A 27,080-nucleotide genomic window follows, 5' to 3' on the forward strand; every position below is an offset into this window, starting at 1 on the left:
CATGTAGCGTACATGTACACAGTGGGGATTCAGGATAAGCTCCTGATGGAGTGACGGGATGCCATTGAAGGTTGTTAGGCAGGAGGATAACACGCATGCGCGTGCCTATGTTTGTGTGCAGTATGAATGAAGATGTGTATCCATAAGGCCATACAACTTTGGCTTCGATGTGGAGAACAATTTGGAAGGGAGGTAAGGATGAATGCAAGAGGAACAGGGGGACATTGTTGCAACAGTCAGGGGCAAATGAACAGCTTGCAGGAACAGCAGCTGAAGAAATGGTGAGAGATCATTTAAGAACGGTTTCTGTGCTGGGACTGACAGGCTCTGGCGCCTGCACAGATGTGTTCACAAGTTGACGGTTCTGGGATCAGTCTCCATTTCTGGCCAAGCAACCGAGAAATGGTTATCCTTACTAGGAAATCTGTTTGGGACACAGGAGGTCCGGGGAGGGGGGTCTGAGACATCCAAGTTACAATCAAAAGCAAGACTCGGAGCAAGTGGTGGCATGCACCTGTGGCCCCAGCTCTCAGGGGCAGAAGAATCACCGTGAGCTTGCGGTCTGGTCTGTATAATGAGTTCCAGGCTATAAAGACCGTGTCTGCACGAACAAGGTGTAGAGTCAAAGCCTCAGAGGCAGAATCAGCTCTAACCGTGCAATCCCAGTCAACAGCCAGCCATAGGGTGTGGGGTGGTGAGAAAGAAGGACCGACAAGCCCTCGGGGACCTTACCCTTGTAGGGATGGGCTGCAGGGGAGTTAGCAAAGGGTCGAAAGGGAGGCGGCGGCCAAGGAGAAAGCAGAGAGCTCTCCCTGCCTTTCTATCCTGTTCTCTCACCATCAGACAAGACAGGCTTCAGCGAGACCCTTTAAAATGGAACATGTTTCATGCTACTTCTATGTTCTGCATTCATTCAGATTAAAAGGTCAGGCCTTTGTCCCGAGCAAGGCTCCACAGACTGCCAGTCGCGATTTCCTCCAGCTTTCTGTGTCTCTCCACAGGTACTTTGAGAAATGTCGAGGATAAAAATCTACAGACTTAGAAATTTATCCTTTTAGGGTATGTACTGGTTAGTGTTTGTCATATCGACACAAGCTAGCGTCATCTGCTGAGAGGAAACCTCAATTGAGGAATTGCCTTTTGTCAGACTGGCCTGTGGGCAAGACTGTAGGGCATTTTCTGATTGTTGCTTGATGTAGAAGGGCCCAGTCCACGGTGGCAGTGCCACCTCTGGGCTGGTGGTCTCAGTCCTATAAGGCAGGCTGAGCAAGCCACAGCCTCCCTCCACGGTTTCTGCCTTTGCTGCCATCTGAGTTCTTTCCCCCCTACTGCCCTTACAGATCTACTGTGATCACGATGTGTAAGTCAAATAGACCTCTCTTTGTCATTTATCACTGTAACAGAAGGCGAACTAGAACAAGGTACAGGACTCGGTCGCTTTTTGCACAGAAACTGCCATCAACGGAAACCACCTGCTATGAGCGCCATGTGCCACTTCCTCTGCGCCCTCAGTCCCTAGCAACCTCTTACCCACTTCATATTTCAGACTATCAATTTGAGACCTTTTTGTATTCACAGAATTTATTTGTACTTTTTGTGAATTTTTTCATTACTATGATATTTTCAACATTCACGTGCTGTGGTGTCTGTTAGCACTTGTCCTTGAAGTACTTGAAAATATCCTTGAAGGACGAAATGAGTTCCCGTTTGTGAACGTACTGAGTATTATTTATTAAACGCTATTGGTTGGTGGAACATTTTTTTTCTATCTTTCAGGCATTGTGGACAATGATCTTGAGTGTTTGTGTGTAGATTTTTCTGTGGAAAATATTTTAATAATCACATGGAAACTCTGCATAACTTTTTACCTGCCCGACTGTTCCACAGTGCACTCGCCTCCAGAAATGGATGGGAGTACCCGTTCCTCCTTATTGTTTTAACACCCTCCACTGTCCACCATTTCAATTACAGCTGCCACAGTGTTTGCGGATGGTGTCTCACTAAAGCGTTAACCTACATCTCTTAAGGACAAACAAGGCTGAGCATCTTCTTGTGTGCTGATTGGTCATTTAAACATCTTTGCCTGTTCACTTTATTGTCCATTAAGAAAAAAACTGAACAGTCATTTATTCTTTAATATGTTATAAATGTTCTGTACAAATGACTTTTGCTCTGTATTTGCAAATATGTTCTGTGGGGGTTTTTTTTGTTTTGTTTTGTTTTGGTTTGGTTTTTGTTTTTTGTTTTCCTGTGCTGAAAATGAGCCAAGGGCCTTGCACACATGAGACAAACACTCTTCCACCAACTGTATCCTTAGCCCTTATTTTCTTGGGACAGGGTCCCAGGTTGGCCTTGGACTCTAGACCCTCCTGAGTGGGGAAATGCTGTTGCCACCTTTGTAGTTTTGATGAAGTTCATTTATCTGTCTACTCCTGATCCTTGTGGTCCCACAGATTCTTTAGATATGGGGCCTGTATCTGTTATGATAAGAAAAGTGGGGTGATGGCTCTCGGGAACAAATGAAGAAACTTAATTTACAGTTCACAAAAGGAAAGAAATTGTTTGGGAAAATCTTCATTCGTTAGATAGTATAGCCTTTGCTGGTGTGTACAAAGTAAAAGTGAACCACAGACAAGTTTTCATACAGTTAGCTGGGTGGAGCCAAGGGACAGAATAATGAATGAGACCACCTCAGGGCAAACAATTTAATATCTGTGCAACTTAAAGTGATTTATAATTGCTCAGGTATGTCTGGAGTATACTGAAGAGAAACTTTCAAATCAGCCTCGTGTCAAGCAGTGCTGTGTGTGATTCTGGGCAGTGAAATCTGGCTTTCATATTCAGCATCTTAGAGTAGAGAGATGGGGAGGCGAGTTCTGCAGGAGCTGAGGCGTCCTCCACAGGCACACTCACACAGGCACGTTCCAGGGAACATACGATCCAGGTTCATCTCTTGGAATCTGGAAGGAAAAGAACAGATTTGGATGCTGATCACTTAGAAATTTTTTGTGACTTGTATTAAAAACAAACAAACAAACAAAAAACAAAAACAGACAATAATGAAGACGAAAACCACCGCAGGCAACAGGGCCAATGAGAGTTCAGAGAATAACATCATGCAATGTCTAGAGGCGTCCTGGAGAGGGTCTAGTAGAGACATGGGGAGATTTCATCTCTGCGTGCAAAGGGACTAAAGAAACTCGGACCTAGAGTCTGCTTCTCCAGTGTGAGGGAGAGGATACCATTCAGTGCCTGCGCAGAGGGAGGGAGTGTAGAAGAAAGAGAAGGAAAGTTATCTTGTAGCCAAGGGGTACCGGAGCAGCACGGCTTCCTTTACAACCAAAAACCACAACTCATGCTCCTACATAAAAGCACAGATAACGGGAGTACGCATTCAGGGACACTACTGTGGGAAGGTCCTTTCCATCACACTTTGCCGCACTGTTTGGCCATCAGTGGGGATGGGACATAGCTGAGTGGCCTTGATTCTGGCAGGCCACAGCCCCTGAATTCCTTGGCCTGCCTCAGATATCCTTGAAAGGGAGTGAAGCAAGGGAAAATATAAGACACGAGAGAGCGAACCTTCTGTTCTCCTCAAGTGATAAGGAACTGAGCAGGCAGGACTCCAAGCTAGAACAGGCTGATGGGAAGACACAAGAAAGCTCAAGAGCTGTTCTGTCCTGTCCCGCTATCTTCTCTTCCATGGAACAAACAACAGTAGTGGGTTAAAGAGACCTGGCCATGAAGCTAGGAGACAGAAATGAAGACCCTTGTGTTTTATTTTTCCCCTCCTGGGCATAGCATACCATTTTTGTGAACTTGTCTTCACAGGCCATTCTGATCCTCTCTGGAGTCAGTGGACTTCTGAGCTTCAGTGGTCCAGAGATGCCTCTCTCCTGGCGGGCTGCTCTCACTGCATCATGGATGGCAAAGAACACCGAACATCCCAGGAACAACCCGGACTCTCCCAGACCCTTAGGAGAAACGAGCCATGTAGATTATGACCGAAACTGCACCTCCCTCTCTGAACATATGTACATATGTACACACGCAGTGCACAGTAATAGTATACATACATAACATATAGACTGTCGTAAGTAAAAGTCATTTAACCGCTGGCTGATCTTAATATTCTCATACTTACAATTGTAGCTTTAAAAAAAATGATTCCAAATGGAGCAAGCACATTAGCATGAAGATGGTTATCGTAATGTAAAAAAAAAAAAAAAATTAGATGGAATCTTCTAGCTCAGGTTTAGGCTCCAAGATTGGGAATGTCTGGAGCATCTTACCACATTGTTAGGTTATTTTACAATTAGAATGTTTAATAGGTACTCTTCTGCAATCACAGGAAAACCGTCCAGCAACCACGCGAACCAACGTCTCTGCACACTGTAGGTATCAAATAAGTACACCTACTCAGAGAGCGTCAACGGCTTACCTTCGATGAATACAAGGTGTTTGAGTGTTCAGATGGGGGCAAGAAAGAAACGTGCAGCTCTGTGGGAATGTCGAAGATGGCTGGGATTTTGTATTGGTTTGGGCCGCGGCTGTACAGCATGCCCTGGGGAGAGTAACTCAGCTCCTCTATCGTGTAAAGCCCCATTCCTTGGATAAACGCACCTTCAACCTGAGAGAAGAGATGGAGTCACTGCCTGGGAGGCAACACAGCCGGGAGCATTTTGGCTGCTCTTCTGGCCTTCAGGCCTACAGTTCAGGGGGCTCACCAGAGGTCCACCTAAAACTTGTCCATGCTAAATTCCAAGTCAAAGGACCTGGGTTTTAGTCTTGGCTTAGCCATTGAAAAGATAACGTAGATAAATCCTCACAGGGATATCCTCTCCACATACCTTATTTTCTCCAACCATTGAGACAGATGAAACCCTTCACTGACTGACTTTAAACAGACCCAGCAGAGTAAGAACAGGTTCCCAGGGCTGGGGAATCCCTTCATCTCACCATACACAAGTTCATAAGCTGTCTGGCTTTCATCTCTAGGCTCATTTACTCCCCTGTGGCATGAAGGCTTGACCTATGTATTCTCTTAAGTCGTCTCTACAGCTTTAATATGCCAAAGTTCCTAGACATAGATATGTGACCAGAAGTGTCAGGGATGGATCATGATGTTCAATAAATCATGGTCAAGTGCCAAACAATCTCCCAGGTCATGTCACCTCCAAACACTAAGCTAAGTACTTGTTTTCTGTCAAGCATTTACCAGGCAGAGCCTCTTCCCTTCTCTTCCCCCAGCCTCATGGTGGGTCCTCTGGTAAAGGTACCAGGGGTCTCAGCCAAGCATCACACGAGAGTCAACATACAGTATTCTCTACGGATCTTTAATTAGGTTGATACCTTTTCTACTCTTCTACCTGAACACTTTGCTCATTCTAGTCTGCCGACCTGGTCTATACTAAATACCTCCAATTCCACGTGTGTGTGTGTGTGTGTATGTGGTGTATATATGTCTATGTTTGTGTATATGCACGTGGACGTCAGAGATTAATGCCCAGTGCCTTCCAGTATCGCCCTCCACTTTGTCTATTTGAGACAAGGTCTCTCGCCGAACTTGGAGCTCACTGATTCCACAAGATGAGTTCCAGGAGGAAGTCTGCCTCCGTCCTGCCCTGCTGGTGGGAGTACAGGTGTGCGTTGTACTTAACCCCCAGGTGCAGGCCCCTCTTCTAGGTTTGGTCCTGTTTTCCTCAAGCTCTCCCATCATTTGTTTTTGTCTTTTAAAACTACCCAAAGTACCTTTTCTCCCTTTTCTGGAAACGTTAAGAAAACTGAGTTCCGCAGCTGGTCGAAACAAGATTTTGACTGAAGGGGGAGACGAATCAGGTAACCAGCAAGTGGTTCCTTCCTCTCCAGACCTCACAGCAGTTTCTCCCCCATGAACAGGAAACAAGGCAAAACAGCCACACATACCTGACCTATGTCAAGAGCTGGGTTTATGCTATGGCCAACATCCATCACAATGTCTGTTCTGATAGTCTAGTAAAAAAACAAAACAAAACATTTATTTTAATGCAGATAACTCACAGAGAAGCATAGAAATACATGCTGCCAGGTATGGGCTGAAGTCTTTCTTTGGGCCATGTTATTTCAAGACAAAGAAGCAACAAAGATTTTATTATGTGACAAAGTTTATAACCTAAAAACTTTTTTTTTTTTTTGAGTTCGTGTCTCATGTATCCCAGGGTGGCTTTGAATGTGATTGGCGTGGCTAAGAATGACTTTTAGCTTCTGATTCTCCAGCCTTTACCTCCCCACTGATGAAAGGCATGTTCCACCATGCCTGGCTTATACAGTGGGGAGAACCCAGGGCCTCAGGCATCCGAGGCAAACATCCCATTCACAGCACCTATTCTGCATTTCTTTATTTTTATTTTATGTGAATGAGTATCCAGCTGTATGTATGTATGGGCACTCTGTGCACGTTTGGTGCCCATGGAGGCAAGAAGAGTGTCTTGTCACTTGAAACTGGAGTTACAGATAGTTGTAGGCTACCCTGTGGGTACTAGGAACTGAGAGTCTGGACCTTCTGCAAGAGCAGCCAGTGCTCTTAACCACCGAGCCATCTCTCCAGCCCTCACGCAAATACTCTCAACCAGATTAAGCACTATGTTTTCTTTAGAAATAAAAGAATAAAATATCTACTTGCTTTGTTTAGCTTTCAAGCTGGCCGATGCAAGAGACTAAATTTAATCCACCATAACAAACAGTAAAACAGCAAAAGCCAGTATCTTTGGCCTTCAAAACCCCTGTTGCAAAACTCTGTGTCTACGATCCAAGCTAACACAAAGTCCACCCAGCTCAGTGGCATTTCCTGAATGTGTCAGCAAAAAGACATTTAAACTGTTGTCCAACGCGGGAGAGCTTCCACTGTGGTGTGGAAAAGAGTACATCTGCCCTCATGACTTGCTTTCTGATGACCTAAAAGGGCACAGAAGAAAAGACCCTACCTGGGTACCGGCGACACCGCTGCCAAGTCTATAGATCCTTTGATGTGGTAACGGTTTTGAAAGTCTAATGTTAGTGAGGCTCTGTTTTCAAGGGCATAGGCTTATGGTTCCCCATCACTGTATTCTGACAGGACTAGAGAGTGGTCTGGGCTGTGTGGTGGCCTACCTCCAAGAGGACACATAACAAACTCCTCCATTTGGTATTCAGAGCCTGTGCATGCCCCTCCCACCGACCTCTGTCCAAGCCAGGCACTGTGACCACCAGGGTACTGCACAGACAATGGCACGTCACAGTGAAGTGAGGTTAGAGAGGACTGTGGTTTCTGTCTTAGGGTGCTCTCAGTTTTAACTTTCTCTGGGAAGTCAGATGCTGTGTCCTCAGGACACTATTTGGACAATGGGTCATTCAAGAAAAGGAGGTGACTGGCTAACAGCCATGGAGAAACCACAGTCTCCCATTACCGACAGTGTGATGCTGCTTAGAAGAGAGTTCTCTAGCCCCCACCAACCGCCTGGCCATAGCCTCCTGAGAAATCCTGAGCTAGTTACCTAGACAAACTATGTTGATCTGGACGCATGTCCTCAGAGGTGGTGTAAGCCAATAAACATTATTTTCAGCTGCTAATCTGGGGGCTGAAGGGACTCAGATGTGCCCAGCTCCAGCGTGGCACATCTCTGTCGGGCCTTGCCCTTTTCCCCCATTCCCTCTGCCTTGCTAAAAACTTCCTGAAGCTAGCCCCCCAAGGACTATTCCTTTACTTAGTCACTTCCTCCTCCTGAGGCTGACTACCAACGTCCAGCTATCAAAGAATTAAAGTCCAGCAGTCAAGAGCCCCCTTTGGTTCACCTAATTAACACACCCAATTAAAATATACCACAGCCTCCTAACTCATTCTAACACAGCCCTCCTCCTTTTCTCTTCTTAAAAGCTCCACCTGCAAGGTCACTGGCTGCTGGTGTTTTTTGTTGTTGTTTTTTTTTTTTCTGCCTGAGTCAGAAAGCAGCCACTTCAGCTTTTCTTCCCTGCTTAATCAGGGGTCTCTGTGAAGATAGGTGTTTGGTTATGGTCTGTACCTAATCCAAGGTACAGGGGGAAACCTCCACTGTCGGGGGGGGGGTCTCCTTCAGCTGCAATGTATTATATAGCAATAGGTAGCTATATCAATACATGTAATGTATAGAGGTAGCCTCAAAATCTGGGAAATTTTTAGGAAGGCACTTTTACTACCAGGACAATGGCTGAGAAACAGCCAGCACTTGGGGTAGGCTGTCACAGGCTAGCCTTTTGTCTGTGGGTGTTGCCTATCCTGAGCTACAAATATTGCCTATCTCTTAAGATAGTCTGAATACACTACAAGACCTATCTTGAAAGTTCACACTGAAACAAGAGCTGTATCTGTAGGAAGAAAGGGAAAGGAGCCATGTTGGCGCTATGAGAAGAGGCTGGGGTTGAAAGGAGCATGAAGGATTCAAGACAGCAGTGTCTGGAGCACTGAGGATGCCGAGTAAGAGGGCTTATCTTTGGGGATGAGATAACCAAGCTAACTAAACAGAGGAGGGACGGGATGCTGGGCTGGTGATGGCAGCCTTGCTGCCTACCGCCCAGCCCTTCGCCCTTGAGGAACATAGATACAAGCACCTCTGTCCTTCCCCACAGCCTTATACCTAACACAGCTGATTGTGACACAAACACACTCCATTGTGAGTAAGGGTGGCCTCTCACAGGAAACCTCCACCTCGGAGACTATCCCAGACCACTGCGTAGAGAGGGAGCAAAACATGAGGTCACCAAGAAAGGCTGCAGCTACCTCTCGGTGGCAGTGAGAGAGTTAAGTCTCTGTTGCTGGTCATATAAATAAAAGGATGAAGAGAGCATAGTCTATTTAACCCGAGCAAGACACCTGTAAGGTTGACCATGGCAACACCAGCCAAGGATAACAGCTAGCAGAAAGTCAAGGCTAGCAGCTGAAGAGCATGTGTCAGAGATCAGATATCAGCAGAGGTGGGTGGGGCCTTCCACCACCCTGACTGGGTGGGCAGCACATGAGCGTCTTCCTGGTTGGGCTAGAGGGACATTCATAGTACATGGAGACCTTCCATTGGTTCGGCCTATGATACTGCCGGAGAACTAACCAATCTCACAGCAGTTACCCAGACTTCCTCCAGTCTCTGCCAAGGCCTTGTAGAGACCCCCTAGCTAAAGACATTAAGTGGCTTTTCCCCTTTTTAGAAACTCCTCTTCTCTGAAGAACCTCTCACTTTCCCTTAATTTCCCACTGCTCTGTAATTCTCTCTGTAAAGCCTGCTTCCACTTTACATATTCCCACGAGTGTCCACACCTGCAATTTTCACTAGCGTGAGTCAGCAAACTCAGAGCCACTGTCCCAGGTCTATCTTTGGTGACTATGGGTGTCTAGGTCCCTGCATCAAAAACATTAGTGGACCAAGAAAGATGCAATTATATTAAAACAAACAACAACACAACCCCTGAGCCAATACCAGGTTAATTATTACTGCTCTTAGCAAGGCCAAAGTATGAGCAAACCTAAACGTTCTGCTTGAGGGAAAAGGGATTCAGACATTAGCTACCAGGAGAGAACACTCAGCACAGAGTGGAGCAAATACTCCAATCCAGGTCATGTGTGCAGTGAATTGTTCCTTTGCCTCAGTCCCAAGTTTCCCCAACGAGATACAGTCTGAGTTAGAATCCAGACAAACTAGATATTCCAATAGGGAGGGTCAATAACGGTCTACATAATTCCAAAGATAAGTCTGCATATTAAGTGGAAAATTGTGCATGTTAACTATCTAACAATGTAGACACAAAAGGTATTTGGTAATATAAAAAACTGGAGCTGGCTTCCAGGTAGGTTTGGGAGCAGATCACTAATCTACTAGTTTAGTCACATGACTACTGATAAGGCTACTGCAATCCCATTTTATGTACCTGTGGTCATTTATATGACATATATATATATGCGTGTGTGTGTGTGTGTGTGTGTCACATATATATATAATGACCGATGAGTGTTCTCTTTACCACTGAAGACCGAGTACAGAATGGGAAGCTAAGTCCTTGAAGAATCTGGTGTGCATGTGTGAGTCCACAGTTCCCCCTTAACAAACTATAAGATGACACTTCAGCTATCTAAGGAGAGGGCCTGGTTGGCCCCTGCCTGTCCCGAGGTGGCCCTTGGTGTTTGTTAGCAAGCTATGGATAAGTACGGTGTCCTTTGAGAACATCACACTAAGACACTTCTCATAAGAGGTCAGGGTTGCTAGCTGGGATGACAGCCTACACGGATGCCTCGGTCAGGGTGCTTTGAAGTGGTTTCTTTCTTATTCCCAGTTAAAGGTGAAAAGAGAAAACACACGAGAAGGACCACTATTTCCCTTGGAAGGCGGTATACCAGTAAGGCAGTCCATGAGTTTGTCTTTTCGCTGGATATAGAGCAATCATCCTTCAGTCAAATGCACGTTGCTGCCACACACCCAGCTTTCGTCCAGCATGCAGCACGTGTGGAGTCTAAGCACCTCACAGGCCCAGTCAGAAGACACTCCCGAGTGGGACTGACCTTATGGGCCCCGGTCAGGCAGTCTATTTCAACCTCTGAGCAGGCGGCTCCATACACAAAATATTCGAAGGGATGGCCTTCCCCTTTCTCCCAGTTCATGTCTGCCTCATAACCCCTGAAAGAAACAGAGTGTTGAGGGGCACGGTGAAGTGGCCAAGCCCCGCAGTCACAGACAATGATGATCAAACCAGTGCAAAGGGAGCTGTGCTAATCCAAAGGATACATGCGAGGGCAACGCCAGCACAGAACACACGCTCAAGAAATCACACCTGTTCACTTTGAACTGCCTGGTTCAGAACACGTACTTAATTTAACCCTGACTGGTGAACCTTACTCCTGAGGTCAGTTTCTGACTATGATTATCTGGTGAAGAATGACACCTAGCACTAGTTCCCAGAAAGCTACAGCATGGCTACAGTATGATCCAAACCAACTCTCCATTCAAGCTTGCCCATTTTCTCCAGAAAACGTCTTTCTGGGTACCCAGGTTAGCTAGCAGATAAACGTTCCTTCTAAAACCAGGCCAACCACAGCTTATGAGTTATTTTGGGGGACAAAAGTGCAACTGGAACTGAAATTCTTCCTCAAGCTCATACTGCTGTTTTCCACGACATATGACTGAAGGGACATTTTTACCTGAAATATCCAACAGCCGAGAGATTGATGCTCTGGTCAAAAGCAGTCTGCGCCTGGAAAGGATGAGCATGAACACGGTATGATAAGGACTCCCGAGGGAACTGCTCAGGGAGTTCCCTCTGCACTGTGCGTTAAGTAACGCAATAAAGAGAAGGACCCACGATGGACCGTTCCCGTCATCAGTCTCCACCACATAAGCATTCACGGCTTGTTGTGTAGAGTAGCAGCATTCACTCAGTGCATACGGCTGTAATAAATGTCTGCCATGATATGTTATGCTCATAAACTCAACTATAATGGCCACCCACGTCCCGCTTATGAAGAGATCCATTCAGTCATCCGGAAAGACTTAGGCTATTAGCATGGCCAATTTTGGGAAGCAATGGATGGATGTTTAGTTTTATGTTGTGCATCTATAACAGTTTCAGTTGAGAGGAGTGATTTTGCTAAATTGTACCAATTACATCAAATGGCCTTCTGCTTCTACAAGTACATATGGCTGACTACTAAACAGAAAAACAAGGGTCAGGTTCAAATTCTCAAGTCTAAGAGAGATGGTGGAAGGCGCAGCATTGTAGAAGAGGAGGGCTGAATGGCCGCATCTTGCAAAAGATGGCAAAGGAGGTGCTTCTCAATTGTACGTAGCTGGAAGCAACTTTCTCCAGACAGCCATTTTCAACCTTTCTGGGCCCAGGAAACACCACGCCTGGGAAAAACAAAGATTCCAAAAGCAGATCGTAAAGCTTCACATTCCATAATTATGAATTACATAAGGAGCCTTTGTGAAATGGCAGGAGGTTTTAGGTGAGACTCGGGCGACTGAATTGAGCCTCCAGCATCCTAAGCATATGCACGCTCACCCTGAGTGACCTCAGCCCTGGAATCTTTCCAAACAGAGCTCTGCGTAATATGCTGCCAAACGTGGGTTTTGAAACTGCACAACTAATAAGCTAGAGCAGAGAGCATGACAACTATGCCAGGGCTGCATGAATATCTGTCCCGTATCATCTAACACTTAATAATCTGCCATTTTGAAAAGTTAGCCGGTTTATGAATGAATGTGTGTTTTCTCCTCCATCCAGACTGCCAGTGTATCAGAGGAGTTAGAGACAGCTGTGAGCTGCCGTGTTGGTGCTGAGAGTTGCACCTGGTTTCTCTGAAAGAGCAACTAGTCCTCCGAACATCTCAGCCATCTCTCCAGCCTCTGGTTTCCCATCTCTAAGTGAGTGTCTACAGGAGTGCTACAAAACGACCCCAGCAATGTTTTCCTATTTTAGGCAGTGAATCCGAAGGAGAACAACACGCAGGGGTTAAACAGAAAGCACCCGGGTTCCACAGGAAGAAACGTTCATTAGTTGCAGCTTATGGCAGGAGCTGAAGCAAGGACACCATCCTTCCTTGTAGTAAAAACATTCCTGGGCACACGACTTGTCCTGCTGCGGATGGATCTCCACGCACCATGTGCAGCGGGCCTTCCATTTGTCATTATGCAGGGACAGTGCCTTTGAATCGCCCTTTCCATAAACACAGTTCACACATTCCTCTCCCTCCGTCTATATATTGTGAGTTCCCATGATAAAACCAATGAGTCTCACCCAATCCTTCCACGTCCCACGAGGATTCTTGCTGATGATGGGTTCAAGTCGTTTTAGAAGAGTCTGACAAGCATCCTGTACGTGGTTTTAAGTTAACATTTTAGTAATTTCATGAAAACGTCCATGTCAGAGTGAGATGGTATGTCATCCCACAGAGTTATCCCGAAATGACATAGGAGCTAAGAGACCCAGGGTGTCCACGCAGGAGCTGTTGACGCGGAAGAAGGCTTCACGCAGGGGTGTTTGTATGTTTGAGCCTGTCAGACATGCCCTGGTCTGAAAGACAGTTGCCTTACACACTACCCTAGGTCAAGACTTAACAGAAGGACCATCGCAAACCACCGACCACTGGTTGCAAAACATTAATTTCCTGGGCACGTTTGTTCAGGTTTCAAGGAGCCAGAGTGAAAGGTGATGGAGGGATGACATCACCCAAAGGCCCTGGCAAAAGGTAGGAGGCTGACTGAACACAGAAGTGGGGAAGGTGTTGGGGCTTGGGGTGGAGTTTAAAAACCCTGCTGACCACTGAGGAAGCAGGCACAACACCTCAGTGCTTTGTCACCTACTGGGTCTGTGCACCTGCCTTGTCCTGCCTTGGACCGAGGAGACAGTTAAGAGATGACTTTCTCTTCTGATCCTCAACTGTGGATTTCACCCTGAAGGGTTAATGAATGATGTCACCGCAGGGGATCTTACCTTTACTGCCAACCCGTTGAGATCTGCCACCACAGACCCTCCGGAGCAGTTTGTGTTGGGGACGGTTTCTGTGCTTGTCTCACGCAGGTGGACACTGGACATCGGCATCCTTAATTCACGGCTGACCACCTAGAATTTTAAGCGTAGTTTCTTTTCAAATACTTTGGTTTGTTGTAGCACATGCCTGGCTGACATAGTACACGTGTGTGGCAGCCTTTCTACGCCTGCCAGGGATGAAGAGCAGAACCATGAGTTCCTTCTGGTATAAAAGTTCCCCTCTTCTAAAACCCTGGTTGTGAGTCTGGGTTCCAAGTTTTAAATGCATTTTCTTTTCTTGTGATTTTTCTCATGTGCACTAACATCAGGAAAGGGGTCCAGGCGAGTGCAGCTTCCTCAAGTCTCTGCAGTAATGCAATCAAGGCCGTTGGGCTAGCGTCACCACCGTACTTTGCAAAATTCTAGCGGAGTGGACATCACTTTAATGGGAGCTGCCTGATTTCTAGGCCCTTTTCTGGACATGCTGCAGGATCAGAGCACCGCTCAGGAAGGCCATGGCCCTTAGGAATACATGCATCACCGGAGGAGAGAATGATGCTGAGGATTAAGAGGCAACATGGGACTTAGAGGCTTCTCCAGTCCATAGTTTTAGTGCTGGAGAAAATAATTTTAGCTGACTCAAAAGTCATCCTTCTCTAGCTAGCAGTAGGCTTGCGAGTTTGTCCACAGCCTGTCCCAGGACACAGACGTCCTGAGCCTTCCATGATGGGTGGCTCTCAGAAAGGCATCTAGACAGAGCACACAGGCTTTCAACGCAAGATCTTTAGCTCAAGACAGAAGGCATTCTCACTGAAAAGTAGACCTAAACAGTTTTATTAGCAGCCTAAAACCAAAAACCAAAACCAACCCTACACGCCCAAGTCCTTATGATTAAAAAATAAAAATCTAAATTACGTCACTCGAGTTGCTTTCATCCACCTGACAAACTATCCAATTTTTTTTTCAACAGTTCATCAAATTTAGTGTTAGTTAAGGGTAAAATGCTACTGATACTTTATGGAAAACAATTTAGTGACATGTCAAGTATCTCCAAATACTCATACCTCATAGTAATTCCTCTCCGGGTGGGTCACTTTCAGAAACCAATTACTGAGAGGATCACGGGTTTATTTTGAGAAATATTCACAGCCTAATTCAATATCTGGGGTGGAGCTAATTACAAATACACCCCCCCCCAGGCAACCATTAAAAGTCACGATTGTTAAGAATATCCGTTTGCTTATCGGCTTTATTTCTGAGACAGGATGTTACTATGTGACCAAGTCTGGCCTGGGTTTCATCCTCCTGCCTGAGTGTTAGGATTATAAGCCTGCACACCATGCCTGTCAATTGTTAAGGATTTGCAATGATGGGAAGCAGTGGTTATTCTTTGTAAAGCTGGTTGGAAAAAAACATGATGAGGAACAAAATTACAGCAGCAACATCTCAGCAATTTTTACTGTAAGAAAATCAGATGAAATAGAAGGACCCCCAAAGTAGACTCGCTAATAAAACACTGGCTGGAGATATCAAGTCTGATTTATGTTATTCATTTTTCAGAGCCCTTAATATAAAAAAGGCAAGAAACACTATAAGCCCTCAGAATTTATTCATCTTTCCACCACCCACGAAAATCTCAGAAAAGGACAATTCCATTGTCAATACACCCAAACGGAAGCAGAAAACAAACATAAACCTTCTTTAGCAACAAAACAAGCCCATCTTTTGGTGCATGTTTTTCTGGCTTTCAGTAACAAAACTGACTTGTTTACCCAGCTTCCGCCAATAGCTTAACACTGTCAAACTGACAGCCTTCTGTCATGAACCCATCTGTGAGCGTATACTCAACGAAACCCAGTGTTTGTACTCTTACCTGAATTATTTTAGTGTGGACACCCTGCCCCATCTCGATCCCACCATGAGTGACCAGCGCAGAGCCATCGAGATAAATGTGAACCAGGGCAGCTGCCTGAGGAGGGGATGAAAAGAGATGAAGCCAAAGAAGTACTCTCACCAGTGTTGGGACATTCTGCTGCAACTAACGCTTTCTGTCTCTCCCCAGGCCCTGCATACATACGCGAATACATACATGCATACGTACATGTATATACATCTTCCAGGCACGGCTAGGGCAATGGCAGGGCAAGAGCCACTTGGTGATCACCCCACTTTCTCTGGTGGCTTCGAGTCTTTTGGAGGACCGTGATCCTAAGGTTCTGCTTTGTATTTAGGGATTTAAGGACAACGGGTATCTCCAGGGTTGGTCTCCCCAGGGAGGAACCACATTTTAGGTTTCTTTAGCAGGGGGAGGATTTTTTTTCCCATTTTAAAATGCAAATGTATGCACACATAGGTTGATCGGAAGGGAGAACAACTGTGCACACACATATTTCCATAGCTGCACGCACATTATACAGATCTCAAGATGCCAAGCCAAAGGCGGTGCACTGAGACACAGTCATTGTTCGGCTGCAACATGGCCTCGGATCAAGCTTGAACAGTGGCTCTCCACCTCCCCAACGCTACGACCCTTTGCTACAGCTCCCCATGTTGCGGTAACTCCCAACCACAAAATTACTTGCTATTTTCATAACTGTAATTTTTGCTACAGCTATGAATAGTAATGTAAGTATCTGATATGCAGGATATCTGATATACGACCTATGAGAAAGGGTCATGTGACCCAGGGAGTCATGGCCCCCCAGGTTGAGAACCCCAGGTGCAAACCATTTTGGCACAGAACTTCAGACCTCAGGAGCAATCACCTGACTGTGCAGTTCCTCATAAGGACGCAGGAGCGACCGAGCTGCTCAGAGTCAAAGTCCCCTCTCCTCAGAAGCATCGAGATTAAGTGAACAGATTTTACCACTAACACTTGGCTTCCTTCCCAAGGCTCCCTGTGCCAGAACAGTTCTGCTGTGGTGTCTAACTCATTGTGTCTCTGTTTATACTGATTGTCAACTTGCAGGGACCTGGAATCACTCTGACATGGGTAGAAAGCTCTGGACATTCTAACCAAGGAGTCAGGAGTTTGGTTGGGTGGGAGAATTCACTCTGATGTGGGTTGCACCACTCCAAAGGCTGGGGGCTAGACTCTGTGAGGTACGCTGGGTGCTACCATTCGTCCGTACCTGCTTCCTGAGTGTGGACACAGTGTGAGCGGCTGCCTCAAGTTACTGCCCGCCCCTCCTTCCCTCCACGATGCCAGGGTTAATCTGGGATTTAGAGAGGGAAGTAAGATCTATAGAACATTCTAGTAACAAGGTAATTTCTACTTCATAAACCTAAAATTCTACCAAGATGCTATTAACTCAGATTTGTAAGCAAAGTTTAGGAACTGCATGTCAGTTCCTATTTTCCTCGATTCTTCGCCCACCAAAAGGACGTTCACATCCGCTGTGGCCTGTGGACCACACCTGGAAAACTGCCTCTTTATCATCCGAAGGTGTTCATTACCTCGTTGAATAAGCCAAAATCACCACCTTTCCAAGGAAGACACATTTGACAGTGAACACAGTCTCCATTTTCCTGGTCAACGGGGTTATGTCTTGACAAAATAAGGATAGCCTGTATCCGAGGGCAAAGGCTCATCCACTCAGTGCCCAGGTAGATGTCTTAGATCATCAAGCCCTCTTCAGAGCCCAGAGCTGGCTGCCCTGCACTGTGGAGTCAGATGTAGCAGTCCCTTCTGAGCTTTGTTCTATTACCTTTCACAGTACTCTGGTAGGGACATATCCTAAGCCATCCCTGACAACTGGACATAATGTCTCAGATATACTAGGCACGTGGCGTGTTTGATACGCTAACTTGCAAGAGCACAGTGGTTCGATCTAATTCCTAAGTTTACAGGTTCTGTGTTTTTCCTCCTTGGCTCTGGTACTGAATGTGGGCGGAGTCCACAGGTGGACTTACTTTGTGGGAATAAACTACAATTACACTGGATTTTGTGTGTTCTCCACTGTATGGCCCTGCTGGTGGCAGCATTCTGCCTGCGGGCCCAGGGCAGCATTTGTATCAGGGGTGGCTGAGTACTTTGTTCCATGTGGTGTCGCAAACTCTTCCAGCCACTGAAAATGTCAAATTTGGTTCTGTGAAGTGGCACCGCCACACAGGTCACTCTTAGCATCGCAAGAGATCGTTCCCCTAAAGCGCCAGCTATAGAGCCAGCACAACGGGCATGCTGAGGAGGACTTTGTTGGCTTGGTGAGATGCCTCTGTCAGGCAACATCTGTGGCCCTACTCTACGCCACTGTGATAAGCCCTGGACACACAGAGGTTAACTAGATGCCAGCTGCATCCTTCGGGGATCACAGTCTAGAAATGAAAGAATCTGTGGGTGAGGCGCATTTGAACCCTTGAGCAGTACGGTGATAACGGCTTCCACTCGGGAAGGCAGCATGAGACAATGAAAACGTGAATCTGGGGTTGGATGTGCTGAAGTCAAATTTTTGTTCTGCTACTCGATGGCTGGGTGACCTAGAACTATGGGAATATGTGTGTAGACAGCTAGTCCCCTCCCCTTCAACCTACGTCTGCATAATTTGCATTTTAAACAAAGGGTCTTTGAATATAAAGTGAAATGTTACTCTCCCCAAGGACAGGGAGAGAGGAATCCCTGGAGATAGCCAGGCCCCTAAATGCCCCTACTTAGGAAACAATACCTTATGAGACTAATTGCTATAGCCCCGTGTCTCCTTCCAGAAGGCAGTTGGAACCACAACGTAGATGAAATTAAAGCCAGCAGGCAACAACCCCACCAGTCCAGGTGTCCCACAGGGAAGGGGCTCAGTCTCTAGCTCCCTCCTCTATTTGCTTTGCTGCAGAACCCAGCACTTCAGGATGTGTCTTCCAGGAAGCATCCTGTGTGGGACAGACCCCCACCCCTCCACTCAGTCCGAAGCAAAGCGTCTAAGCTCAGAGGGTCCACACGGAGGCTTCTCAAAAGCTGCAGTTCTGGCCCTCAAAAGCCTCCTCTCTCCTCCGCTGACTCCCACCTCACATCAAGCCTAGGTAGCAGTAAATTTATCCCCCAGGATTCACTGCTCACAAACCGTTTTCCCAGCAGGGGCTTTCTGCTCCCTTCCTTTTCTAACAACTGTGCTTTCGTCTCTGTTCCTCGACGAAGACTCTCGACTAGCTCCCTTATCGGAGTAAATCCTGTGCAAATGACCAAGTGGCTCTGTGTCCTCTGTTGTCCGCCTGCATCAGCGCAAACAGGCAAGGAGCGAGAGGCTGCAACAGGACAACCACACGTGACCTTCCTCCAAGCCTCCGTGCGCCTGCTTACGTCTGCATGCAAAGGTTCTAAGGATCACAGCAGTTCAGCTGGGTCAGTGAGGTGAAAGGATAAAGGCGGGGACAGGGGAAGATGCTCCTACCCGCTGCTCATGGTCTTTGACACACGGCACAGGCACCAACACGGCACAGGCACCAACACGGCACAGGCCCATGCACTGCTCCACCCATTCTGGGCTATTCCTCTACGAGACTCATCCAAAAAGGGAGGAGCAGCCAAGTGAGGGCTCTGCTGCGCCTCTGTGTGTATGTACAACATACACACATACGTACAATAAATTGGATAAGGAGTCCGCGTCGCTGCTCCACAGTAGGCTAGGATTCTTCCCCAGGGATTACACACAAGTTTCATGCGAAACCAGAGGCGGAAACAGCAAGCAGGAGTTAGCAGCTAAGCAAAGACGTATTTAGTCAGCTAAAGAAACCGTAGCAACAGCTCCCAGTCTTCCCCCCTAACGTATACAAGGAGAACAAACTCCAAAAACTGTGTTCAGAAAGTTAAGTAATTGACTTTTCCAGGTTAAGTCAACTCTACCTAGCAAGGAAGTCGGGCGCCCACTGCCCCGCCACTTCCCGACTCTAGTTCATGTCTAGAACACTGAGTCACAGCAGCTGGAAGAGGATTCTCTGAGGCCTCCTGCCCCCAGCTCTTACACGGACAGCCGGGACTCAAGAGCAGTTATCACAGCCGCTTAGCACCAGGGCCAGGAGTAAATCCCGCCCCCCCCACCCCCCATGTCCCACCAAGAATGTTTCTATCCCCGGTGGGGGTGTGAGTAAGCAGAGGAGCTCGTGCATCCAGAACTAATCCAGGCTTTCTAAGCAATACCTGGGAGGGGCTTAGCAGTTGGGCAGAGCCATCATGCTACTTCAACGGAGGGGAAGGTTCCTCAGCACCTTTGTGTCCCCAGGCCTCTGCCACGTGACATTCCCATATGTGTCTCAAGAACTGACCTGTCCCATGGCTAATGTGACAGTACCCACAGGAAACTTGAGGGGAATCATGGCCAGGCCCCTCTTCTTCCAGGAGTTCTCTGCGTTGAATCTTTCTACAGCCGTTTTCCTCAAAGAGTAGGAACTCTTGGCCATGCATTCTCTCCAGCACTCAGCCAGGGGCTTGGCACTCAGCTCTTGCTTGTAGTGGGTAATATCAATTTTCTTGTACATGTTTATAGCTCGAACCTACGAAAGGGAAGGAGGTTAAAAAGTGACAGGGAGCTCAGAAGTCATAGTCTTGTCTTGCTCCACTTCTGTCCGTCCCAGCAGGGCCAGCCTGGGTTCTGCCCGGCCATTGATAAAGACCTTCTCAAGGCACAGCATCCTCTTCATCCTCCACTCCGAACCCCGACTGACTGTGCTGAACTCATTTGCTTCTACACGGTTTCTGTGTTAGTTTGTAAAACGGAATCCTTAACCTCTATTCCCCTGCATCTCAATATGGTCCGGGTAGATTCTTCTCAGGTCCTGTACTCATAAGCATCTGTTGAAAGGTGCCCTGGCTCTGTAATCTGGGTTATGCACATGCTATGGCAAGATAGGACCACTTACTCCCAGAGCAAGCCAACAAGAATATCTGTTTAAACATAACCAAAGGCTGGAGAAAGGACAAACAGATTACTTTTTAAAATTCTTTGAGAGTTTCACGCATGCTTATAATGAATATTGGTCTCATTACCTACTTCTCTCCCCATCCTGACTCCCAACAAGCTGTGTGTGTGAACAATCATATGGAATTAGCATCTTTTGCAGGTTATTCCCGGAAGCACGGGCAACTGAACTGACTAGTGGTTACACCACTGAAGAAAGTGGCATGCCCTGCCGCCGGCAACCATTAGTCCCTCAAGGCAGGGTGGAGCCTCGTGAGCTCCTTCCTCTTTGCAGGATGCCGTGCTGACTGGCTCTGTCTGGGGTAGATCTTATGCAGGTAGATTCAAACCAGAAGATCCTGTCCCCAGATGTCTCACTCCGCGCACAGACTATTATTATCTTCCCAGAATTGGCAACTAAGACCCCCTCAGCTGAAAGCAAAAGACACCATGTGCCTTATATTCTTGGTTGAGAAACCTCTTATGGTTACGGCCAGCTTCCTCTACAAGCAGATAGAGGCCATTATAGACACCCACCCTCCCCAAACTACCCCTCTCGTAATTGCTCAGATCCCTATAAGAGACAAAGTGGAACTTAATGCAATTCAAGGGAAAACAGATTTTTAAGAGACTATTCTGGACAGGAAGTGATGTCTTTGTGTAACTGCCCTCTCCCTTCCGCTGCCACACATAACCAAGACAGAGGCTGTGATCAGGAAGCCAGGAAGGGAGGGACAAGGACCCCTTATAAGTTTAAGATGCATAGAGAAGATGATTTCTACCTAGATGGCTCCTAGCTCTGGTCCTAGAGTGTCCTGTTAAGGGGAAAATGCAGATGAGTAACGGCTTGGGCTCACCAAGGCCTCCTGGTGCAGGAGGCAAAGCGGCGTAGTTGCCAGATGGAGTACTGCATGAGGTCTGTCTGCATACAGTGCCAAAGAGAGGACGGGAAGCCGGTTAAAGTGTGTGTGCGTGTTCTCTCGGGTACTCGTTTTCATCCTTTTCCCTCCCCGCCCCAATGCAGAGGAGAAGGAGAGATGGGGGAGAGACAGCTTAGCAGGTCTCCCCTACCTAAACTCCACACTAGAACCTGGGGTGGAAGAGGTACCAGGGAGGGAATCGTCTTCACTAACAAAAAAAGCTGAAGCTGAGACTTAAAGAACTGACGGGTGAAATGACAAACCTTGTGACAACCGCCTGAGATGTTAGGGAAACGAGAAAAAGGCTTTGGCTGAGTTGGGTGGTGTTTACGCCACTGCCATGGTTTAGATATGGTTTCTCTCCCCAGGACTGGGATGTCTGCGGTAAGCTTGCAGCACAGTGTAACGTTAGGATGGTGAAAGCCTGAGGAGAGGCCAGGCGGGAAGTGTCAACCTCTCCAGAGAGTAGTAGGAATGAGACTGATTTACTTCCCACAAGACTGACTTCCTGGCAAACTTGGAAGCTGGAGAGATGGTTCCAGTGGTTAAGACCACTGATTGCTCTTCCAGAAGATCCAGGTTCAATTCTCAGCACCACATGGCAGCTCACAGCTGTCTATAACTCCAGTTCCAGAGGACCTGACACCCTCACACAGATATACATGCAGTTATAACACCAATGAGTGAGCTTGATAGCCAAACATTTCTCCAAACTCGTCTTGCCATGTGACCTTCTTGTGCAAGATTCCACAATGCCAGCTGCTGTTCAGCCCCCATCAGAACACAGTGGATGATAGATAACAGGACCACGGCCTTAGACACCTGAACTCTGACTGAAACAGACCTCTTCCAATACGTAGGTACATGTAATTTATATATATTAATACATTTAATTTGTGGTATATATATATAATACCTAGCTGCAGACACAATGATAATGTGATACATATGATGTATATATTAATACATGTGTTTTGTCTGCATCCCCTGAAAGTGGAGCTACAGTTTTGTGGGTGGTGGGAATTGAACCTGGGTCCTTTGGAGGGGCAGCCAGTGCTTCTAACTGCTGAGCCATCTCTCCAGTTCTCCCATTCATGCTCTTAAAAACAGTGTTTCCCAGACTTTTTTTTTTTTTTTTTTTTAGATAGAGCATGGGTAAGACAAGGACCATAAAACTTGGTTAGTGACTCTACTAACTAGTTGACTGGATAAACGTAAGCAGATAATTTACATTCTGGAATGCCTCTTTAATTCTTCAACCTGAATGGTCTCCAAAGTCTTCCCAGCATGTTTTATACATGAGACTAGAGTAGGGTTACCTGCTCAGGGGACAGGCCACATTGGACTGCCACTTCTGTGATACAGGCTTCGGTGATCAGTCCTGCCTGAGGAAAGCCAAACCCACGGAAAGCAGTGTTGGATGGAAGGTTGGTTCTGCAGGCCCAGCCCCGGCAGCGTAGGTTGGGAAACTTGTAAGCATTCTCCATCTTCAGAAGCCCAAACTCTAACACCTGAAGAAACCCAGAGTTGATGTGAGAAAACCTTGGCCTTCTGTGCATTTCCTAATCATGCAGATACCTCAGAATGAAATCAGTCTAGAAACAGTGTCCCCTCTTCATTTCTCAGGAAAAATGCTGAAAGACCTTACACCCCACTTAAATATATTTTTCTGTAAGATGATTTTAAGAAATTTTTAATTATTCTCAATTATTATCTTTAATTTTTAAAGCTTGGTCAAGTGCTCACATCTGGGCATGGGAAGCAGAGAGGAGACACAGGCACAGGCTTGGTCCCTGGGCCCTCCACTTGTAGTTTTCAGTGGTAACTCTTTCCTATTCTGTAGTGAGTCTTTTATTAAATGTTATACAAAGAGTGAATGTTTCCTGGGTTGAATCATTTTATGTAATACCCTTTGAAGAATGAACACTTCCTTTAAAACACTTACAAATAATGACTCATCCACAGAGCTCCCTCCATTGGAATAATGCTCCACATCCAGGGCCAAGATCCTGCCATCATTCATGAACCCAGCCTGGCGGAAGAGAACTGACGGTTGATACTGGTTCAAGATGTCAAGTCTATATAAAGTTTGCTTAGTCACACTTTGGAAAAGCTTTATGGGGTTAGATTTGACAGCTGTTTCTTGGATACAGAGCTGGATTAGTGATACTGGGAAAACTGTGTGAAAAGTCAGTGTTAATGAGAAGCTTGGCAGATCTAGAATTGCCCGTGAGACAAGTGTCTGGGCATCCCTAGGAGGAATGATCCTGATTGGGTTAACTGAATGGAAAGGCCAACCTTAACAGTGGGTGGCACCATTCCCTTGGCTTAGGTCCCAGACTGCATCAGAGGAGAAGAGAAGCTGAACACAGCTCTCACGGCAAGTGCTCTTTAGATCAACCAATATTACTAGATAAATATTCATCTCATTTCCTGTCCTCACACTACTCTCCATCAGTAAATATCATGCCATGGTAATGGTCACTGTTAACTATGGTCCAGTCTTTTGGATGAAAGCTCATTTAGGTGAAGGACATTTCTGTTTCAATGCTCTGCTTTCATTTCTCCCTCAACACTTACACAAGACCATCATTTTCCTTCCAGAATGCTCCCTTGCTTCCAGGTATTTTTCTTTTAGAAATCTCCAGGCTGTGTCCTCTGGCCTTGTTCATCATGTGGTACTAAGTTTTTCAACAAACACTGTTTTATTGTATACAATACAAGCTCTGGAGCTCATCTATTCTATACCTTACAACTGTGTGACTACAGATCCTGCCTGTATCCACCCTGCCGCCTGGGGGCCACCAGCTCCATCCTCACACTGTGCAGGCCATCCTGTCCACAGCAGCCATGTGGGTGCACACGACTATATCCCCAAGCACCCCCACGGCAAGGTGGCAAAGTCAGTCCCGAAGGTGTCTCCAGAGAAGCGAGGCCCACCACGTACAGGTTCGGCACCTGAGAGATCACCCGCGTCAGTATTCCTTTGTGTCTTGCCCACTGTGGAAGGCTCTGCAAAGGACTCAGTCCCCTGCACAGCGTTCCAACAGAACATTGGGGCATGACGGCAACATTCCGTGCATCTACGCGTGTAGAACGGCAGTCAATGCCTACAGGTGACCACTGTGTACTTGAACGAAGAGCATCATCTTAGTTTAATTTTATTTTGTTAATTTAAATGTGAATTTAAATAATGGCACACACCCAGTGGCCACAATATTAGGGAGTGCAGTCTAAAGGGATAAAGGTGCCATTAGGAAAACAAGTCCCTCAATGCCTGGGGCAGGTCCTTCCCTCCCCCAGTCCATGTAAACTACAGGGCTGTTACCTGCATGAGAAGTAACACAATAAAGGTTTAAGATCCTGAGTGACGTGGCTACTGGTTAAGCTGTCAGCCAACTTTACAATGTAAAATGGTCTCTTAAAAGGCAAAAGGATAATTATTTTCTACTATAGAAACTCTTCTAGGAATTTCTGGGTCACCGTTTTTCAAGATACGCTTGATATATTTAAAAAATGAGGAACCGTTTGCAAATAATTGCAATTTCATATAGCACTATTGTTACAGGAATTATTCTATTTTTACCTTTTGTGCTTAAAAAGAATGGTTATCAGATCTACTTTCTCGGACATACACAGTCAGGTTTTCCAATTATTCACTCTGTGATGCACAATTATAGCTAGTGTTTTCTCTCAGGCTGGCATCTCCAAGCAAAGCAGGAAATCTCATTGAACTGGGGAATAATTAAACTAGAGCACAAGAAGTAGAAAAGGAGACTACCGTTCATAATGGCTTTTTTTTTTTTATGTCAATTTGACACAAGCTAGAGTTATCTAAAAGAAGGGAACTTCAGATAAGAAATGTATGTAAAAGATTGGGCTGTACGCAAGCCTGTAGGGCATTTTCTTCATTAGTGAGTGATGGGGGAGGGCCCAGCCCATCGTGGGTGAGGCCATCCTGGGCTGGTGCTATGTAAAAGGAGGCTGAGCAAGCCATAAGAGCAAAGCATCCCTCCATGACCTCTGCCCCAGCCTCTGCCCCAGCCTCTGCCCCAGCCTCTGCCCCAGCCTCTGCCCCAGGTTGCCCTGTTTGAGTGCTCTAATTGCTTTCACTGATGAACTATAATACGGAAATGTGGATGGAATAAATCCTTTCCTCCCTAAGTTGCTTTTGGTCGTGGTATTTCATCACAGCAATAGAAACACTGAGTGAGACACATTTGATGATGTGTTCACTGTTCCTCCCCCATCAGAGTAGCCAAATGCTGCTGCCATCTGCATCTACAGAGTGCTTTGTTTGCAACGTAAATCTCTCCGACTCGCTCCTCTGCTCACTTTATACTTTCCGAGGTAAGGATGGCGGCCTCCGGTTATTAACATGTCTTCTCCTCTTTCGAGAATGCAGCGGACTGCACGGCCGTGTCTGAAACAGAAAACAAAAATTAATGAAAGAGACAAATGAGCTAGCTGTTATTCTGCAGTAATATTAAGCCTTCTAGGTGTGCTGGCTCCAAAGGCAATTTCCTATGGTGAGGCTTTAAGATCCTCATTGAAAAACAGTAAGATAAATAAATGTAAGCCTAACCCCCAAAGCATCTATTAATTCAAGAGAGAGGAAAGAATGAGTACCAGGCATCAGGGAGAGAGAGAGAAGGAGACTGACTGCTCTTGGGAGATGAAGCGGGTTACATATCTGATCCATAAGCATATAGCTCAGACTATAAATGCTAAGGACAACCCCACCCATGCAAGAACTGTTTCTGTTGACTTTTCCAAGTATTTTAATGTTTTATGTATTTGTTTGCTTGTTGCTTATACCTATCTGTCTGTCTGTCTATCCTTCTAGGTTATTTGAGACAGAGTTTCTCTGTGTAGCCTTGGCTGTCCTGGAACTCACTGTGTAGACGAGGCTGGCCTCGCAAACTCACAGATCCTCCTGCATCCCAAATGCTGGGTTTCTGTGCCACCACTGCCCTGCCCACGTAGTATAATATTTTTACAACAGCTTTCATCATATTCTTCAGTAACTGGTACTTACTTTGGTTCTTACATAACTTGACAACAAAAGACAAAGAAGTTTAACGAGCTGGCAGCTTGTCTGCATGTTGGTTTGCAATGTATGGTCTTAAATAACCATAGTCTATATTCTTCCTCATTACATGTGGCCAGTATTAAGATTTCACGTTACTGTTAGTTTAACAGATTTCTCCCACTTACTTGCTAGCGGCGAACGCAGTGATGGCGGCCATGATGCTGGTCTTGCCTACCTTCCCTCCAAACGCCCCACCAACACGCCTTACATGACACATGACCTTGTTGGCTGAGAGCTTCAAGGTCGAGGCAATCACATCCTGTTGACAATAACAGTTTTCATTGATCTGGCCCATCTTCAGCAAGACTAATGGCCATCACTGTCACGCCCACAACTGTAACCGGAAGCCTGTCCCGAGTGTCACAACCATTACACATTTTGTTTCCCCACTCTTGAACATGATACGCAAGCCATGCGGTTCATATGGCTATGATAAATGATAGAAAGGAAAAATGTCCAGTAGCCCCACCATCACCCACAACCATTCTCATGGATATCTGGCTAGATCGACATTGCCAAAAACCACTGTTAATATTAACTAGTTTTTCCCCACAGAGGTGAGATAGTTCTGTGCCTGCTAGAACCACAGCCAGAGTGTCCTTTCCACACCAATCCCCCGAGGGATGCTTCCTGAAGCCGTAAGAAGTCTCGGGGCTAAGCTTCTCTATTGGCTTTTCACACCCTCAC

General features: G+C 46.3%; 1 protein-coding gene across 1 annotated transcript in view; it reads right to left on the reverse strand.

Moving 5' to 3' along the window:
- Nucleotides 1-2,691: 2,691 nt before the first annotated feature.
- Nucleotides 2,692-27,080, reverse strand: part of LOC129683922 (aldehyde oxidase 1) — a 65,528-nt gene continuing 41,139 nt past the window's right edge. The window contains exons 22-35 of the mRNA XM_055616931.1: nucleotides 26,519-26,652; nucleotides 25,637-25,724; nucleotides 23,247-23,333; nucleotides 22,621-22,812; nucleotides 19,750-19,977; nucleotides 15,374-15,469; nucleotides 13,465-13,593; nucleotides 12,769-12,843; nucleotides 11,174-11,226; nucleotides 10,538-10,652; nucleotides 5,926-5,991; nucleotides 4,442-4,630; nucleotides 3,807-3,974; nucleotides 2,692-2,960 (exon numbers count right to left, since the gene is read on the reverse strand). Coding sequence (XP_055472906.1) covers nucleotides 2,910-2,960; nucleotides 3,807-3,974; nucleotides 4,442-4,630; nucleotides 5,926-5,991; nucleotides 10,538-10,652; nucleotides 11,174-11,226; nucleotides 12,769-12,843; nucleotides 13,465-13,593; nucleotides 15,374-15,469; nucleotides 19,750-19,977; nucleotides 22,621-22,812; nucleotides 23,247-23,333; nucleotides 25,637-25,724; nucleotides 26,519-26,652 — 1,671 coding nt within the window. The 3' untranslated portion in view covers nucleotides 2,692-2,909. The remainder of the gene's footprint in view (nucleotides 2,961-3,806; nucleotides 3,975-4,441; nucleotides 4,631-5,925; nucleotides 5,992-10,537; nucleotides 10,653-11,173; nucleotides 11,227-12,768; nucleotides 12,844-13,464; nucleotides 13,594-15,373; nucleotides 15,470-19,749; nucleotides 19,978-22,620; nucleotides 22,813-23,246; nucleotides 23,334-25,636; nucleotides 25,725-26,518; nucleotides 26,653-27,080) is intronic.

This window comes from Psammomys obesus, unplaced genomic scaffold (assembly GCF_907164565.1).
Source record: "Psammomys obesus unplaced genomic scaffold, mPsaObe1.curated_primary_1811, whole genome shotgun sequence".
Taxonomy (NCBI): domain Eukaryota; kingdom Metazoa; phylum Chordata; class Mammalia; order Rodentia; family Muridae; genus Psammomys; species Psammomys obesus.